We start from the raw sequence: 19,567 nt of genomic DNA on the forward strand, positions 1-19,567 counted from the left end.
CGATTGGCTAAAATGCAAGTCTGTCAAAAGAACTGAAATAAGGGGGCAGTCAGCAGAAGCTTAAATACAAGGTAATCACAGAGGTAAAAACTATATTAATATAACTGTGTTGGTTATGCAAAACTGGGGAATGGGTAATAAAGGGATTATCTTTCCTTTTAAAACATCAGAAATTCAGGTGTTGACTGTCCCTTTAAATATTGTTATTTCTGTGTAAATATTGTTATTGTTATGAATTAGTTCTTTTTTGCACACATTGTATACCGAGCTTTTTTAGCGCAACATCCACATTTTATTTTATCTATACTCCCCTGAATTGCCTTCAGAGTGCTTTTTAATCTTTGATGTTTGCTGGTATTTGTATAGTGTAAGAGAGTTTATACCTTTGCTGTGTGTTTCTGCACTATGTAATTACTGTGTTTGACAAGAAGAGCACTTCATTTACACAATACACGAGTGTCGGGCACTGAAGATCAAACACTATCCACATATTGCCGCATGATCGGACAGGGCGTAGTGAGGTGAGCACCAGTGTTGAATTCACAAGTATTATATAAAAGGCATTATCACCATTCCTCCAGTCAGCTTTGTGGTGATGTTATTTATGACAAAGAAGCGAGGTTCACTGCATTACTATACAAGTGCCTCACATTTGTAGATCATAACATTTATGTTGGTTAAAGGGACAGTCAACACAAAAATTGTTATTGTTTAAAAAGATAGATTACTACCCATTCCCCAGCTTTGCAGTCAGTGTTATATTAAAATACTTTATAAAACCTTTACAATTCTAAATGTTTGCCTGTTTCTAAGCCACTAAAGACAGTCTCTTATCACATGCTTTTTTATTAGCTTATCACAACAGGGGAGTGCTAGGTCATGTGAGCTATATAGATAACATTGTGCTCACGCCAGTGGGTTGTGCACAACAGCACTAATTGGCTTAAATGCATGTCAATAGATAATAAATAAAAAGTCATGTGATCAGGGGGCTGTCAGAAGAGGCTTATATACAAGGTCATCACAGAGGTAGAATGTATTAATATAACCATGTTTTCTGGGCAAAACTGGGAAATGGGTAATAAAAGGGATTATCTATCTTTTTAATATATATATATATATATATATTTTAATTTTTTTTTGAGTTGCCTTTTCCTTTAAATTGGTTTAATAAATGATACCACCCATACTTGCATATGTAAAGGTCTAATTTCACCAGTGTCTAATAAAGGTCTAATTTCACCAGTGTGGTTGTAAAATTGGCAGAAGTGCCCCCCGGGTGCCATACCTGATCTCGTAGCATATCCAGCGTCTCCATCTGCTTCCTACGTGCATCTTCATCTCGTGCGAAAGCAAAATAACCAACACCGAGCTGTCTGGCCTCTGTAACACATGAGCCAGGGTAACAAACAATAACCACTATTTAAGCAACGCAGCAACCTTCTGCCATCATCCTGCGCCCCAGTATGATCTCCAGCAATATACAGTCGGTATTGAAAAAGAATCACCCCCCTTGAAAAGAATCACATTTTGTTGCTTTGCAGCCTGAAAAAGACAGACACAGTTTTTGTTTATCCAGATGTATTTTCTCAGTGCAACTTGTAATATACAAGTGAAAGATATAACACCAACATGTCAGGCAAAAATAAAGACAATTCAAAAACAGAATCGCTAAGTTGAAAAAAGGATCACCCCCTTGTGTCAATATTTTGTTGAACCACCTTTTGCTTTAATTACAGCCTTTAGTCTGTTTGGATAGGTCTCTACTAACCTTGTACATCTAGACTATGCAATATTTGCCCACTCTTTGCAGAACTGCTTCAATTCCATTCCATTTGATGGTGACCATTTGTGCACTGCAGTCTTCAAGTTATGCCCCAGATATTCAATGGGGTTTAATTCTGAGTTCTGACTAGGCCATGCAAGGACATTCACCTTTTTCTCCTTTAACCACTGTGTGGTCATTTTTGCTGTGTGCTTTGGGTGATTGTCATGTTGGAAGGTTAACCATCATCCCATTGACAACTTCCTGGCAGAGGGCAGCAGATTTTCCTTAAGAATTTGACAGTATTTTGCCTTATCCATTATACCACCTCCATGCTTTACAGTAGGTATGGTGTGATTTGGATAGTGAGCTGTATTTGATTTTCTGCAGACATATTGTTTGGTGTTGAGACTAAAATTGAATTATTAGGCCTCATCTGACCATAATACCTTTTTCCATGTGGCCTCAATCTCATGTGTGTGTTATGGCAAAGCTCAGTCATGACTGCATGTGGCCTTTCTTGAGGAGTGGCTTCTTTCTTGCAACCCCCCATGCAAGCCACATTTGTGGAGAATTTATGATATTGTTGTTACATGCACACAATGAACACTGTCATAAATCCCTGCTACTGCTTCAGAGTTGCTGTGGGCCACTTGGTAGCCTCTCTGACCAGTTTCCTTCTGGCTCTTTCATCCAGTTTGGATCAACGTCCTGATCCGAGGGTCTGTGTTGTACCAAATACCCTCGACTTCTTAAAAATAGACTTCATTGTGCTTCTAGGAGTAGGCATTGATAAAGCCTTTGATATTTTCTTGTATCCATCTCCTGACTTGTGCCTGTCCACAAAATTATCCCGGAGATCTTTTGACAGTGCCTTGCCACCAATAGTTGATTGTTTGCTTCAGTTGAACTACAAGGGACTGACATGCTCTAGGAAAGCTCTTTTCATGCTGAGCTAAATCCATAAGCCCACAGCTGATCACAGTTGAAGGTCAAATGGCTTTGTGTATGCCATTGAGAAGGTGATCAGCTACACCTGATTGAGTTTACTAGTAATTTTAGAAGGGGGTGATCCTTTTTCCAACTCAGTGATTCTGTTTTTGAATTGTGTTTATTTTTGCCTGACATGATGGTGTTATATCTTTCACTTGAATGTTATAAATTGCACTGAGTAATTACAACTGGATAAACAAAAACTGTTTCTGTCTTTATTTCAGGCGGCAAAGCAATAAAAACAAAAAATGTATGCTTACCTGATAAATTTATCTCTTTCCGGGCATGGAGAGTCTACAACGTCATTCCAATTACTAGTGGGATATTCCACTCCTGGCCAGCAGGAGGAAGCAAAGAGCACCCCAGCAAAGTTGTTAAGTGTAACCTCCCTTACCCATAATCCCCAGTCATTCAGCTGAAGGAAAATGGAAAAAGAGCACACACAAGGGTGAAAAGATGCCTGAGGTTTACTAAAAAAAAAATCTGCTGAAATTATAATTAGAGAGAGGGTGGGGTTGTGGACTCTTCATGCCCGGAAAGAAAGAAATTTATCAGGTAAGCATAAATTTTGTTTTCTTTCCTATGGCATGGAGAGCCCACAACATCATTCCAATTACTAGTGGGAACCAATACCCAAGCTAGAGGACACAGAATGAATAGGGAGGGAGAACAAGGCAGGAGGACCTAAAAAGAAGGCACCACAGCTTGAAGAACCCTTTCTCCCAAAAGAGGCCTTAGCCGAGGCAAAAGTATCAAATTTGTAGAATTTGGAAAAAGTATGCAGAGAGGACTATGTAGCCGCCGTGCAAAGCTGTTCCACAGAAGCTTCACTTTTGAAAGCCTATGAAGGAGGAGAATGCCCTAGTGGAATGAGCCATAATTCTCTCAGGAGGCTGCTGTTCAGCAGTCTCATAAGCAAAATTAGTCAAACTTTTCAACCAGAGAGAAAGAGTAGTAGAAGTGGCCTTCTAGCCCTTACATTTTCCAGAGAAAACAACAAAACAGGGCAGAAGACCAAATTATTTAGTAGCTTGTAAGTAAAATTTTAGAGTGCGCACAACATCAAAGTTATACAAAAGACATTCCTTATGAGAAGGAGGATTAGGACAAAAAGGAATACCAATTTCCTGTTTAATGTTTCGATACAAAGAACCGCCTTATCTGCATGAAAAATAAGGTATGGGGAGTCCCACTGCAGAGCTGAAAGCTCAGAAACTCAGCGAGTGGAAGAAATAGCAAGGAGAAACAAAACCTTCCAAGATAACAATTTTATGTCAACAACATGCATCGGCTCAAATGGAGCATGCTTCAAAATCAGGCCCGATACTGACCAGGGCCTGTACATCTGATAAGTCTGCCAGACGTTTGTGAAAGGGGATAGATAATGCAGAAATCTGATCCTTCAGAGTACTGACTGATAACACTTTCTCCAGGACATCCTGAAGAAAAGATAAAATATGGGGAATCCTCACCCGGCTCCAGGAGAAACCCTTAGATTCGCACCAATGAAGATATTTACGCCATACCTTATGGTAAATCTTGCGAGTAACCGGTTTGCAAGCCTGAAGCATAGCATCAATGACTGCATTAGAAAAACCATGCCTAGACAGAATTAGGCGCTCAATCTCCAAGCAGTCAGCTTCAGAGAATCCAGGTTTGGATGGAGGAAAGGACCCTGAATTAGAAGGTCCTTCCTCAGAGGTAACCTTCAAGGAGGAAGAGATGACATCCTTACCAGATCCTTGAACCATATCCTGCGAGGCCATGCAGGAGCTATTAGGATTACAGATGCTCTCTCCAGTTTGATACGAGCAATGACTCGTGGAAGGAGAGCAAACGGAGGAAACATATGCTAGAGAGAACATCCAAGGAACCGCTTGAGCATCTATAAGAACGGCCTGAGGATCTCTTGACCTTGAACCGTACTTTTGAACCGTGGCATTTTGGCGAGACACCACCAGATCCAACTCTGGAACCCCCCACCTGAGTGTTATTTGAGAGACCATTTCCGGATGGAGAGCCCACTCACCGGGATGAAAGGTCTGTCTGCTCAGAAAGTCTGCCTCCCAAATTGTCCATTCCTGGAATGTGAATGGCAGATAGTAGTATATAAAAAAAAAAAAGGGGGTTATCTCCCAGCGCTGGACGTTATTGTAATTCCTGTAGCTCCTAAAGACTAAGGGTCCCTAGCTTACCCAAACGTGTGTAAAATAGATATGAGAGTGTGCTGAAGGAGAGCCTAATGTGTGGTAAGGGAAAGGAATTGGTAATCTATTTTGGTAGATTAAAACATTAAAAAACACATTAAAAACATTTTATTTATACAAAAAAAGTAATGGATCCATGTTGTACATAAAAACAAACTTAAAAATTAGCACAATGAATACACAGTAAGAAATGTGATGTGGTTAATCAGAAACTTTGATCACAAATAAAGAGAATCTTACATATGCTAGAATGTTACATATGCTAGAAAATCATTTGTATGGTACCAGAATTAATGAAAGATAGTTCATCGGTGATGTGATAACCTTTGGTTGGGTTATGTAGCACCTTGAGGGTGAAGGACTCAAAAAATGTGGCCAAGAATGAATAAAACTGAGTGAAGAAATGGATAAAAACAAAATGGAAAAGAATAAATGGAATAAAAACAAAAACAAATTAGGTGAACTATTGGTATGTATGTGGAAAAAACTAAAAACGTGTGTGTGGCAAAACAATGTTAATATATAAAAAAATGTGTAAAAAATGTGTTGAATGTGGATAAAACAAAAACAAAAAATAGGAAAAAAATAAGAAAAAAATTAAAAATTCTTAAAAGTTATAATGAAAAAAAGTGATAATCCTATAATTGGTGAAATTGTAACCCAAATCTGTAGTATGATTATACTAGATCCAGAGTTATCCAATGTATCTTAGTTTGTTATTTCTCAATTCCTGTAAATAAAAAGCAACAACAACATAGCACAGTAATGTTGTAAACAAGTGTGAATAATTAAGTCTTGAGAAAGGCCCAATATAGGGCCGAAACACGTTGACAACTTATGGTGAGCTTTTTTTTTTTTTTTTTTTTTTTTTAATTATTCACAGTTGTTTACAACATTACTGTGCTATGTTGTTGCTTTTTATTTACAGGAATTAAGAAATAAACTAAGAGATAAATTGGATAACTCCGGATCTCCACCAAACAACAACATTATTCTCTTACTTCTTATCACTAAGGAACTCACAAAGACACTTTCAACATAACAATATTTCCAGGATAATCATACTACAGATTTGGGTTACAATTTCACCAATTATAGGATTATCACTTTTTTCATTATAACTTTTAAGAATTTTTAATTTTTTTCTTATTTTTTTCCTATTTTTTGTTTTTGTTTTATCCACATTCAACACATTTTTTACACATTTTTTTATATATTAACATTGTTTTGCCACACACTTTTTTTTAGTTTTTTCCACATACATACAAATAGTTAATCTAATTGGTTTTTGTTTTATTCCATTTATTTTTTTCCATTTTGTTTTTATCCATTTCTTCACTCACAGTTTTATTCATTCTTAGCCACATTTTTTGATTCCTTCACCCTCAAGGTGCTACATAACCCAACCAAAGGTTATCACATCACCGATGAACTATCTTTCATTAATTCTGGTACCATACAAAATGAATTTCTAGCATATGTAACATTCTAGCATATGTAAGATTCTCTTTATTTGTGATCAAAGTTTCTGATTAACCACATCACATTTTTTACTGTATATTCATTGTGCTAATTTTTAAGTTTGTTTTTATGTACAGCATGGATCCATGACTTTGTATAAATTAAATGTTTTTAATATGTTTAATATGTTTTAATCTACCAAAATAGATCACCAATTCCTTTGCCTTACCACACATTAGGCGCTCCTTCAGCACACTCTCATGGCAGATAGGAGACAGTTGTGAGCCCATTGCAGAATGCGAGTCACCTTCTTCATGGCCAAGGAACTCCTAGTTCCTCCCTGGTGCTTGATGTAGCCACTGAGGTGATTTTGTCCGACTGGAATCTGATAAACCGGACTAAAGATAATTGAGGCCACGCTGACAGGGCATTGAAGATTGCGCTCAACTCCAAGATGTTTATGAGAAGAGAAGACTCTTCTCGAGACCACAGGCCCTGAGCCTTCAGAGAACCCCAAACAGCTCCCCAGCCTGACATCCGTAGTCATAATCACCCAGGAAGGTCTCAGGAAGCAAGTGCCCCAAAACAGATGTTCCTGTGAAACCCACCATGATAGAGATTCTATTGTTAGGGGTCCAGATTTATCTTCTGCGATAAATCTGAATGGTCTCAGTTCCATTGACAGAGCATACAAAGCTGCAGCGGTCGCAGAGGGAACCGAGCAAAAGGAATGATGTCCATCAGACCAATCACCTCCATGCATTGAGGGAAAGGCAGGAAGCAAGAAGTTTGGATTTTCTGACCTCTGTCAAGAAAATCTTCATGGACATGGAATCTATGATTGTCCCTAGGAAACACACTCTTGTAGATGGAACTAGAGAACTATTTTCCAGATTCACCTTCCACCCGTGGGAACGTAGAAAAAAAGACAACATCTCTGTATGAGATTTTGCTAGTTGAAAAGATGACACCTGAACCAAAATGTCGTCTAGATAAGGCACCACAGCAATTCCCTGGGATCTGATCCTGGCCAATAGGACTCCCAGAACCTTTGTGAATATTCTGGGAGCTGTGGCAAGACCAATCGGAAGGGCAATAAACTGGAAATGCTTGTCCAGAAAGGCAAACCTTATAAACTGGTAATGATCCCTGTGAATGAGAACATGTAGACCTTCCTGAACCAATGAAGAGTTTCCATCTTGAAGGACAGAACCCTGAGAAATTTGTTGACACTTTCTCTATCTCGATCTAGGATGGGACAAAAATTCCCTCCTTTTTGGGAACCACAAATAGATTTGAATAGAATCCTAGACCTTGTTCCTCTAGAGGGACTGGTACAATAACTCCCAGGAAGGATAGGTCCTTTACGCAATTTAAAAAGGCCTCCCTCTTTACCTGGTTTGAGGATAGTCTGGAAAGGAGAAATCTGCCTCTTGGAGGGCAAGACTTGAATCCTATTTTCTAACCTTGGGATACTATGTCCACAGCCCATGGATCTGGGACATTGCGTATTCAAGTCTGTCTAAAAAAGGAAAGCCTGCACTCCACCTGATATAAAAATCGGATCGGGGGCGGACCCTTCATGCTAATTTAGAGTCAGCTGAAGGCTTTTTGTTTTGCTTTCCCTTGTTTCAGGGCTGGCTAGATTTCAAAGTGGACCTGGATTGGTCTGTTTTGGAAGAGGAAAACGTCTGTCCTTTAAAGTTGCGAAAGAAACGAAAAATTAGAAGTCTGTCAACCCCTAGGTCTATTCTTCTTTTTTTCATGTGGTAGGAAAGATCCCTTTCCACCTGTAATCTCAGAAATGATTTCCGCCAGACCAGGTCCAAACAGAGTTTTACCCATAAAAGGTAAAGCCAAAAGCTGGGCCTTTGAAGAAACGTCAGTCGACCAATATTTTAACCACAGAGCTCTGCGGGCTAGCACAGTGAAGCTAGACATCTTAGCTCCCAGTCTAATGTTGGCAACACAGATAAAAAGGTATTGGCCACTTCGATCCTATCTTGGATCTCCTCTACCTCTGAAATAAGATCAGACAAGGCATTGCATCAATAAGAGGCTGCTCCCGCAACCGTGCAATACTCGCTGAAGGTTGCCAATGTAATCCTTGATGGATGTACATCTTTTTTAAGAAAGCATCTAGCTTCTTATACATTGGATCCTTAAAAGAGCAACTATCCTCTATAGGAATGGTAGTTCTCTTAGCAAGAGTAGAAATAGCTTCTATTTTAGGAACAGTGCGCCATGAGTCACGAATAGAGTCAGCAACAGGAAACCTTTTTGTAAAAACAGGGGAAGAGGAAAAAGGAACTCATGGCTTATCTCATTCCTGAGCTATAATTTCAGACATCTTTCTTGTAACAGGAAAAACCTCCTCAGAAGATGGAGAATCATAAACTCTATGCAGTTTAGAAGACTTTGTGGGGTTGACACTAACCGGAGGTTCAGAGTCATCCAAAGTAGCTACGACCTCTTTCAATAGTAACTGGAGGCAAAAGAAAACTGCGCCATCTGAGAAAGAGTGTGAAAGTGAGTCGCAGTTAAAAATAGCTGAATAAAAAGCCAGTTTTTAAATAAGTATTATATAAGCCCCATCAAACGTAATGTGCATGTATAAGCCCCAACAAGCAAAATAAACATATAAGCCTCTACACATAGAAGCATTCAAGTGACTGGTTATTTAATAAAGGACATCCTCTACCGTTAACCCTTTGCATCTCTTAGCCAAATGAACTCCTAAAGTTTCATACGGGATTATAAGTACCAAAAATATTATCCTCAATATGAATCCTTAACTGAAAAGGATTAATATGTCCCAAAAAGGATCTGAAAATGAGGATTAACCTATCAAGTGCTGCTATCCTTCTGTACCTAGAAGGCAAAGGCACTTACCTTAGATCCCACTGCAGAACAGATACTGCTCCTTAGGTGTGGCAGGTACTTCACTCCCTGTCATGGACCTGTAGGAAAAGAAAGAACAGAGTAACCAACTCTGGCTTTTTTAGCGCTGCGGAATCTGTTGGCGCTCTACAAATAACCGATAATAATAATACACACACAAAAAAAAAGAAAAAAAAAAAAAAGGGGTAGCAAAGTGTTAAAAGTAAAGCAGACACAACCTCGCCGCCTTTTAACAGCTAAAAGCCACCACTACTCTTACTAAAGAGATTGACGTGGACATAGTCAGACCCTAATCCTTGCTTGCAGGGAAAAGTACCCATAAAAGGATTAAATATCTTCAGAAACCAACTTTGCATATCCTCCATTGACAGAGGCAAAGAGAATGGGGATTATGTGTAAGGGATGTTACACTTAACAGCTTTGCTGGGGTGCTCTTTGCCTCCACCTGCTGGCCAGGAGTTGAATATCCCACTAGTAATTGGAATGACATTGTGGACTCTCCATGCCATGGGAAATAAATGTGATTATTTTCAAGGGGGGTGATTCTTTTCAATACCCACTGTAGATCCAAAATTAGACAAAAAAAATATTACACAATTTATAGCTAATTCATATGAACAATGTGTCAGATTAATAATAAATATGTACTGTTCAGATTACAGACAGAAGGATCTTGGTTCCTTCTGATTAAAAACAAACATACAATCAACTAACAAAAAGGAAACCTGTTCTTTAAGAGGGTATTAAAAGAGACAATGAACTCAAGCAAGCAGCTGATAAAAGTTAATTGCATTCAAAGCTGCTGCATGAACACCCATTTAAATGGGCTGGGCTTACTATAGAAAATATTGCAGCATTTACATTTTTAGTACCACACAGCGGTTTCAAATGAAAAAAATAAAAAAAGGTAATAGAGCTATTTTATACACTCTAGCTCACTAAGCAATACTGAAGTGGACTCAAATATGCAAACGTGCCTCCTGAACATATATACATAATATAGGAAAGCCCACATTTTCTTTCATGATTCAGATAGAGAAAACCGTTTTAAACAACTTTCCAATGTACTTGTATTATCGAATTTGCTTCATTCTCTTTGTTCAAGAAACAGCAATGCACATGGGTGAGCCAATAACACGAGGCATATCTGTGCAGCCATCATTCAACAGCTCCTGAGCCTAGGTATGCTGTTCATCAAAGGATGCCAAGAGAATGAAACAAATTAGATAAGAGAAGTAAATTGGAAAGTTGTTTAAAACTGTTCGATCTGAATCGTCAAATAAAAAAGAAAACTTATGCTTACCTGATAAATGTATTTCTTTTTTGACACAAGTCCACGGATTATCTTAATTACTAATGGGATATTCACCTTCTGGTCAGCAGGAGAAAGCAAAGAGCACCACAGCAGAGCTGTTAAATAGCTCCTCCCTTCCCTCCCACTCCAGTCATTCGAACGAAGTTAGTAAGAGAAAGGAAAAGCCAAGGTGCAGAGGTGTCTGAAGTTTATAATAACCAACAACCGGTCTACAAGAACAGGGTGGGCCGTGGACTCATCGTGTCAAATAAAATTTCAGGTAAGCATAAATTTTCTTTTCTAAGACACGAGTCCACGGATCATCTTAATTACTAATGGGATTCAATACGCAAGCTAGAGTACACAGATGATATGGGAGGGACAAGACAGGAAACCTAAACGGAAGGCACCACTGCTTGAAGAACCTGTCTCCCAAAAGCGGACTCAGCCGAGGCAAAAGTGTCAGATTTGTAGAACTTTGAAAAAGTGTGAAGAGAGTACCAAGTTGCAGCCTTGCAAATCTGTTCCACAGAGGCTTCATTTTTAAACGCCCATGAGGAAGCAACAGCCCTCGTGGAATGAGCCGTAACCCTCTAGGGAGGCTGCTGCCCAGCAGTCTTATATGCTAAACGTATGATACTCTTCAGCCAAAAAGAAAGAAGTAGCCGTAGCTTTCTGTCCCTTACGTTTTCCTGAGAAAACCACAAAGAAGAAGACTGACGAAAGTCCTTAGTCGCCTGTAAGTAAAACTTCAACGCACGGAACACATCCAAATTGTGCACAAATCTTTCCTTCTGAGAAGAAGGATTAGGACACAACGAAGGAACAACAATCTGATTAATGTTCCGATCAGAAACAACCTTAGGAAGAAATCCTAATTTAGTACGTAAAACTACCTTATCTGAATGAAAAATAAGATAAGGAGACTCATACTGCAATGCCGAGAGCTCGGACACTCTCCGAGCAAAAGAAATAGCATCAAGAAACAAAACTTTCCAAGATAATAACTTAATATCTAAGGAATGCATAGGCTCAAACGGAGCCCCTTGAAGAACTTTGAGAACCAAATTAAGACTCCAATGAGGAGTAACTGGTTTGAAGACAGGTCTGATCCTGACCAAGGCCTGACAAAATGGATTGTACATCTGGGACATCAGCCAAACGTTTGTATAACAAAATAGATAAAACCGAGATCTGATCCTTTAGGGAACTCGTCGATAAACCCTTCTCCAAACCCTCTTGGAGAAAGGACAAAAATCTAGGAATCCTAACCCTACTCCATGAGTAGCCCTTGGATTCACACCAATAAAGGTATTTCCGCCAAATGTTATGGAAAATCCTTCTAGTCACAGGTTTAAGAGCCTGAATCATGGTCTCTATGACCAAATCAGAAAATCCCCGCTTGGATAAAATTAAGCGTTCAATCTCCAAGCAGTCAGCTTCAAAGAAACTAGATTTGGGTGAAGGAAGGGCCCCTGAATCAGAAGGTCCTTCCTCATTGGAAGTCTCCAAGGTGGCAGAAATGCCATCTCCACCAAATCCGCATACCAAATCCTGCGAGGCCAGGCCGGAGCTACGAGTATCACCGAAGCCCTCTCCTGTTTGATTTTAGCAATTACCTGAGGACGAAGAGCAAACAGAGGAAATATGTATGCTAGACTGAAGGTCCAAGGGACCGCCAGAGCATCTATCCGTTCCGCCTGGGGGTCCCTGGGCCTCAACCCGTATCTCGGGAGCTTGGCATTCTGTCTGGAAGCCATGAGATCCAATTCCAGTTGACCCCCACTTGAGAATTATGTTTGAGAACACTTCCGGATGGAGTGCCTACTCCCCCGGATAAAAAGTTTGACTGCTCAGGAAATCCGCCTCCCAATTGTCCACCCCTGAGATGTGGATCGCCGATAGGCAACAAGAGTGGGCTTCTGCCCACTGGATTATTTTGGCTACCTCTGTCATCGCTAAGGAACTCCTCGTTCCTCCTTGATTGATGTAAGCCACTGAAGTTATGTTGTCCAACTGGAACCTGAAACCGGAGTGAGACTAACTGGGGCCAGGCCAGAAGGGCATTGAAGATTGCCCTCAGTTCTAGAATGTTAATAGGAAGAACAGACTGACTGAGTCCAAACTCCCTGCGCCTTGAGAGAGCCCCAGACTGCTCCCCACCACAGAAGGCTGGCGTCTTGTCACAATCACCCAAGATGGTCTGCGAAAGCAGGTTCCCTGGGAGAGATGATCCAGAGACAACCACCACTGAAGACAGTCCCTTGTCTCCTGCTCCAGAATTATTCGAGGAGACAAGTCTGCATAATCTCAGTTCCATTGCCTGAGCATGTTTAACTGCAGAGGCCTAAGATGGAACCGAGCAAACGGGATGATGTCCATTGCCGCCACCATCAGCCCAAGTAACTCCATGCACTGAGCCACTGACGGCCGAGGAGTGGACTGAAGAACTAGACAAAGTATTGATAATCTTTGATTTCCTGACTTCTGTCAGAAAAATCTTCATAGACAAGGAGTCTATTATGGTTCCCAAGAAAGTGACTCGTGTCTGGAACTAGAGAACTCTTTCCCAAATTTACCTTCCACCTGTGAGTTCTCAGAAAAGATAACACTAAGTCGGTGTGGTATCTTGCTTGTTGAAAAGATGGCGTCTGGACTAGAATGTCGTCCAGATAAGGCGCCACTCCAATGCCCCGTGACTCAAGTACCGCCACCAGAGACCCCAGAACCTTTGTGAAAATTCTGGGAGCAGTGGCCAGGCCAAAAGGAAGAGCCACGAAGGAAGGCAAACCTTAGGAACTTGTGATGATTCCTGTGAATAGGGACATGTAGGTACGCGTCCTTTAAATCCACTGTTGTCATGAATTGACAATCCTGGATTAAGGGAAGAATGGAACGAATAGTTTCCATCTTGAAGGACGGAGCCCTGAGAAATTTGTTTAGACTGTTTAGATATAAAATTGGTCTGAAGGCTCCCTCCTGGGAAAAAAACGCTGACCCTGTTCCTGAACTGGGATGGGAACAATCACTCCCAGGGCAGAGAGGTCTCCTACACAATGTAAGAACGCCTCTCCTTTTTTTCTGGTCTGCAGATAATTTTGAAAGAAGAAACTTGCCTCTGGGAGGAAAACTTTTGAACTCCAATTTGTATCCCTGAGACACTATTTCTATTGCCCAGGAATCATGAACGTCTCGAACCCAAGCCTGAACGAAGAAGGAAAGTTTGCCCCCTACCAGATCCGGTCCCGGATCAGGGGCATGTCCTTCATGCCGTTTTGGATTCAATAGCAGGCTTCTTGGATTGTTTACCCTTGTTCCAAGACTGGTTGGGTCTCCATGTAGGCTTAGATTGTTCCTGCTTAGAGGAGGAAGAGGAAGAATTTCCCTTGAAATTTCGAAAGGAACGAAAATTACTCTGTCCTTTTTATTTGTTTCTCTTATCCTGAGGAAGGAGATGACCCTTATCTACCGTGATATCAGAGATAATTTCCGTAAGGCCAGGTCCAAACAAGGTTTTCCCCTTGTAAGGAATCACTAGAAGCTTAGACGACACGTCTGCAGACCAAGGTTTTAACCATAAGGCTCTGTGGGCTAGGACAGAGAAACCCGAACTCTTAGCTGCCAGCTTAGTAATTTGAAGGGAAGCGTCCGTAATCAAACCATTAGCTAACTTCAGAGCTTTAATCCTGTCTTGGATCTCCTCCAAGGAAGTCTCAGTCCTGAGAGACTCAGACAAAGCATCAAACCAATATGCTGCCGCACTAGTGACAATAGCAATGCACGCAGCTAGCTGCAATAGCAGACCCTGGTGAACATAAATCTTTAAGTAAACCCTCTAATTTCTTGTCCATAGGATCTTTGAAAGCACAACTATCCTCTATGGGAATAGTAGTTCTCTTGACTAAAGTGGAAACAGCCCCTTCCACCTTAGGAACTGTTTGCCAAGCCTCCCTGAAAGAGTCAGCTATGGGAAACATCTTTTTAAAAATAGGAGAGGGAGAGAAAGGAAAACCTGGTCTCTCTCATTCCCTAGTAACAATCTCCAAAGCTTGCTTTGGCACAGGAAATACATCTGAGTAACTCGAAATATCTGTCCAATTTACTAGACTTTGCAGAGACAACCACTACTGTGGAGTCACAGTCATCTAAAGTAACCAAAAACTCCCTGAGCAACAGGCGGAGGTGTTCTAGCCTAAACCTTAAAGTTACAAGCTCTGAGTCAGAGGCAATGAACTTTCCGAGTCTGAAATTTCGCCTTCAGATGGAACCTCAACACCCTCCTCCTCAGGTCCTTGGGAGGGTACTGCCGAGATCGCCACCATTGCATCAGAAACCTCACTTAATGCATGTCTGGCTTTCCTCTTACGTTTGCCTTGCAGCATTGGGAAAGCAGACAACGCATCAGAAATTGTGGAAGACATGAGATCAGCTATGTCTTTTAAGGCAACTCCAGTGGGCGCTAGAGCAGAAGTACAGGGCACTGCTTGAGTGGGCATTAAAACTTGGGACGCTTGGGGAGAAAGCTGCGGCATTACCTTGACTATCGTCATTAGATTCCTGGGAAGCATACGCTTTTGAAACGTTTTGCTCAGGAAAAATCTTTTCCCTATAACTTAAAGCCCTCTCAATACATGAGGGACAGAAAGGAATTGGTGGTTTCACATTTGCATCCAAACACATGGAGCAAGTAACACTTTGCAAGGCTCCAATGTCCATACTGAATCAAAGATAAAAATATTTTTGAATGACAAAATCGTTACTGTCTCTTTAAATTTTAAAGTGAAACTTTTTTTTTTTTTTTACTGTGTGTGAGAAAAAAAAAGTGTTCAAAAAAATTAACACCTCTACACCTCAGCAGCTCTGCTGAGGTGCCTACCTGAGTGCAAGAACCGGAGCCCTTCACTTCTGACCAATAATCCGGACTCGATATGGAATAGATCAACAACCTAGAAACGCCTGCTGTATGACAGAAAACATGCGTTTCTAGGCCGAGGGACTACCCGATGTGTATCCGGTCTCGCAGCTAGATGCGTAGATGTAAAAAGCGCTCAATACTGAGATCCACCCATTGTGGGTGTGGCCAAACAGAATAACAGTCACCCTAGTGTTATCTGTAATTAAAATAACGCCATAACAGTGAAACCACCATGCAAGCTTAATCCCAGCCCCAGTGCCTGTACATGCTATCTGGTCCCCTCAGACCCTGTTGTCCCAAAGTGCTCGGTTTGCCCCGCAACCATAAGCCCTATGAAATGAAGTGTATTAAAAAGTGCTCCTTTTCCTCCAAGTGTCCCAGGAAAAAATCAAGCACTTACCTCATATGGCTGCCTGACAGCAAAGGCAGTTCACCAGGTTTGAGGGGTCCTATCCCCCACATGGACCTTTGAAGAAACAGAAATTCCTGACTATAAATTCCTCAGGTTTTCCGGGTTAGGGCAGCAATAATATGGGAGGCGCAGTGAGAATTATGTCCCAAAAGTTCCCATTGCTCTAAAGCCACCAAAGCCCTACTGAAGAGACGGATATGGACTAGGGCTACACCCCAGGACAAAGCAGTACAATCTTGCACTACTTAGAAAAGATTCTTCAATCAAAAGTTTATTATTTTTAAACACCTCACTTTACCACTTCCTATCACTAATGTAGTGAATCACTGGAGTGGGAGGGAAGGGAGGAGCTATTTAACAACTCTGCTGTGGTGCTCTTTGCCTCCTCCTGCTGACCAGGAGGTGAATATCCCATTAGTAATTAAGATGATCCGTGGACTCAACGAGTCTGAAAAAAGAAAAAATGTGCGTTTCATGTCCCTTTAAGTATGTCGCATGTAATTTTTGTGACTGCATACAGGGCGATCCCATACATGGAAAATTAATTTGCGATTCTATCTTGGTACAATCTTAGTGTTGAACATGGAGTTGCTATATCTGGAATTGTTAGTGTTTAGCCACATCGGAAAAAGTCAGCACAACAATGTGTCACTGTGTTTGTGTGTGATGTTAATGCTACTAAACAAGCTGCAGCAATCTGAGATGCCAGCAACACAAAATCTTTATTACAGTGGTGTGCAGAGAGTTAAGGTCATGCATTAGGTCATGAGATTCAATGCTGGTGTTTCTCTCCGCACTAGGTGACAACATATCATGCCAATAGAACAGGTCTTCGTTAAGAGATGTATTTGATGATGTAATAAGTTATGTGATGTCATGAACAAAAGCTAAAGGTTTAAATGAAGAATGTCCTGTCAGTGTGTACAGAGCAGATATGTTCTGTATGTCAGACACCAGTACTGGGTGTGTACAGATAACTCACCACGTTCTCGAATATCCTCATAATGCAAAGGTCCCTCAGGTTTTTTCAATGCTTCCTCTTCCTCCTGCTCCCATTGCTGCCTCTGCATCTCCCGTCTCATATCGTCAGACAACAGGGTCTTCTCCTGTACGTTTTGTCTAGAAAGGAGAGATTGCAAGTTTACAGAACACAATGGTTTGTATTATTATTAGACTATAAATTTAATTTATTGGATGGCTACATTTCATTTTTGAAAAGAAACATTTTTGCAATATACTTCGATTAGCAAAAATAGGTCTAGTAAAAAGGATTACAGTTTAGTTAAGGCATACACACGTATGCTGAGCGCCCCGTGCACCAGCGTTTAAAATGGATACTAAACCCAAATTTTTTCTTTCCTGATTCAGATAGAGCAAGCAATTTTTAAGCAACTTTCTTATTTACTCCTATTATCAAATTTTCTTAGTTCTCTTACTATCTTTATTTGGAAAGCAGGAATATAAAGCTTAGGCTCCGGCCCATTTTAGGTTCAGCACCCTGGATAGCGATTGCTTATTGGTGGCTGCATTTTACATCAGCAACCGCTACTCAGGTGCTTACCCAAAAATGGGCCGGCTCCTAAGATTTACATTCCTGCTTTTCAAAAAAAGATAGCAAGAGAATACAAATGTATAATAAGAGTTAATTAGAAAGTTGCTTAAAATTACATGCTCTATCTGCATCATTAAAGAAAACAAAAATGGGTTTAGTCTCCCTTTAAACACCACACCTTCAAGAAGAGTGAGTGGTGGCTTGTATGACACAAAGTTAGTCTTTATTAATGCAATACAGCATCACCAGCTCCCTGAACAATCACAGTGTTTGAATCCTGGGGCTCTAGTCACATGAAGCATATGTGCGTATGCTACTGAAAGTGTAATTACTTTTACTAGAAGTATTTTTGCTAATTTTGAAATGTCACCTGTACGTCCTTTAAGTTAATAAAACAAACTAAATCACTCAATGAAAAAAAAAATATATATATTAACTGCTTTACAGCCCTGTCATGAAGCATCAAAGATAGGGGAGGAATATGGTGCCTTTCAAAAAGGCCCAATTATACAAAAGAAGAAGTGCCTGAAAAGTTCAGATTGTAAGGGGAGACCTGGAGAAAGAACAGGACACCGACACTTATGGAGCAATAAATATATGTAACAAGGTTGTAAATGAAAGGTCTATAACTACTTTAATAAAAAAAAAAAAAAAAAAAATTTAGACAGACTTGACTTGGGCTCTTCCTTACTTTGCGTGGTCACTTTTAAGAGAAAGGCAAACACTCCAGACTCTGGTCTGCACCAACAGTTTTCAGGACTTTTCTTTACAATTATTTTGCAGCGCAGCATCCAGTAGCAATTTTACAGATTAGAGGATGACCATATGACATCAGCCCGTTTATGTGAACGAGCAGCAAAAGATGACCATATGACATCAGTGCACTTATGTGAGCGAGCCGTAGAGGACGACCATGCAACATCAATGCATTTATGTGAGCCGGCCATAGAGGACAAATATATATATATATATATATATATATATAGAGGATTTAGATCATTTGAGCTGAGCCTCTGCACAGTAGTGCGTGCTCAATCATGTCGTGCCTGTATACATCAAACAGTAAGTGCTGACGTTAGACATTTTTTGCTTATTCAATATCATAGTTAGACCCAGCAGAAGCTCAGTGGCCCTCACCTATTTCCTTGCAGATACTTGTCCATTTTCAAGAGGTCGGAAAGATCTTTCCTCAAGCAGCGCCTGGATCTTCCTAGTGAGTCCACATAATCCACCCTGCAAGCAGAAGACAACACATTATAGACAGTGTAACTGTGCGCTGCTGCAGTATCGTCACTATAAGCTCTGGTTGGAAGGTACTCAGGGGCATGATCTGAACATAATGGCAAACAGTCATAAGATCAGCTAGGATTCATAGTGGACAGGGTAACCTGCATGTTTTTTTATGTGGTGGTGTTGATAAATTCAAAATGTAAAAGCATATATAAAACATTTATTGTGTGCGCAGACCTTCTGTAATATCAGCAATTAATGCGATTGTAAAGTTTTACTAATTAAAGCCTGGTATGTAAAAACATAATTTATGCTTACCTGATAAATTCCTTTCTTCTGTTGTGTGATCAGTCCACGGGTCATCATTACTTCTGGGATATAACTCCTCCCCAACAGGAAATGCAAGAGGATTCACCCAGCAGAGCTGATACAGCTCCTCCCCTCTACGTCAGTCCCAGTCATTCGACCAAGAATCAACGAGAAAGGAGTAACCAAGGGTGAAGTGGTGACTGGAGTATAATTTAAAAGATATTTACCTGCCTTAAAAAACAGGGCGGGCCGTGGACTGATCACACAACAGAAGAAAGGAATTTATCAGGTAAGCATAAATTATGTTTTCTTCTGTTATGTGTGATCAGTCCACGGGTCATCATTACTTCTGGGATACCAATACCAAAGCAAAAGTACACGGATGACGGGAGGGATAGGCAGGCTCATTATACAGAAGGAACCACTGCCTGAAGAACCTTTCTCCCAAAAATAGCCTCCGAAGAAGCAAAAGTGTCAAATTTGTAAAATTTGGAAAAAGTATGAAGCGAAGACCAAGTTGCAGCCTTG

The 19,567-nt window shown here is 40.5% G+C and overlaps 1 protein-coding gene across 1 annotated transcript in view; it reads right to left on the reverse strand.

Moving 5' to 3' along the window:
* Positions 1–19,567, reverse strand: part of CCDC174 (coiled-coil domain containing 174) — a 78,680-nt gene that overhangs the window by 38,779 nt on the left and 20,334 nt on the right. Inside the window, exons 6-8 of the mRNA XM_053720916.1 lie at positions 18,638–18,733; positions 16,931–17,067; positions 1,289–1,383 (exon numbers count right to left, since the gene is read on the reverse strand). Coding sequence (XP_053576891.1) covers positions 1,289–1,383; positions 16,931–17,067; positions 18,638–18,733 — 328 coding nt within the window. The remainder of the gene's footprint in view (positions 1–1,288; positions 1,384–16,930; positions 17,068–18,637; positions 18,734–19,567) is intronic.

Source organism: Bombina bombina, chromosome 7 (assembly GCF_027579735.1).
Source record: "Bombina bombina isolate aBomBom1 chromosome 7, aBomBom1.pri, whole genome shotgun sequence".
NCBI classification, from domain to species: Eukaryota; Metazoa; Chordata; class Amphibia; order Anura; family Bombinatoridae; genus Bombina; species Bombina bombina.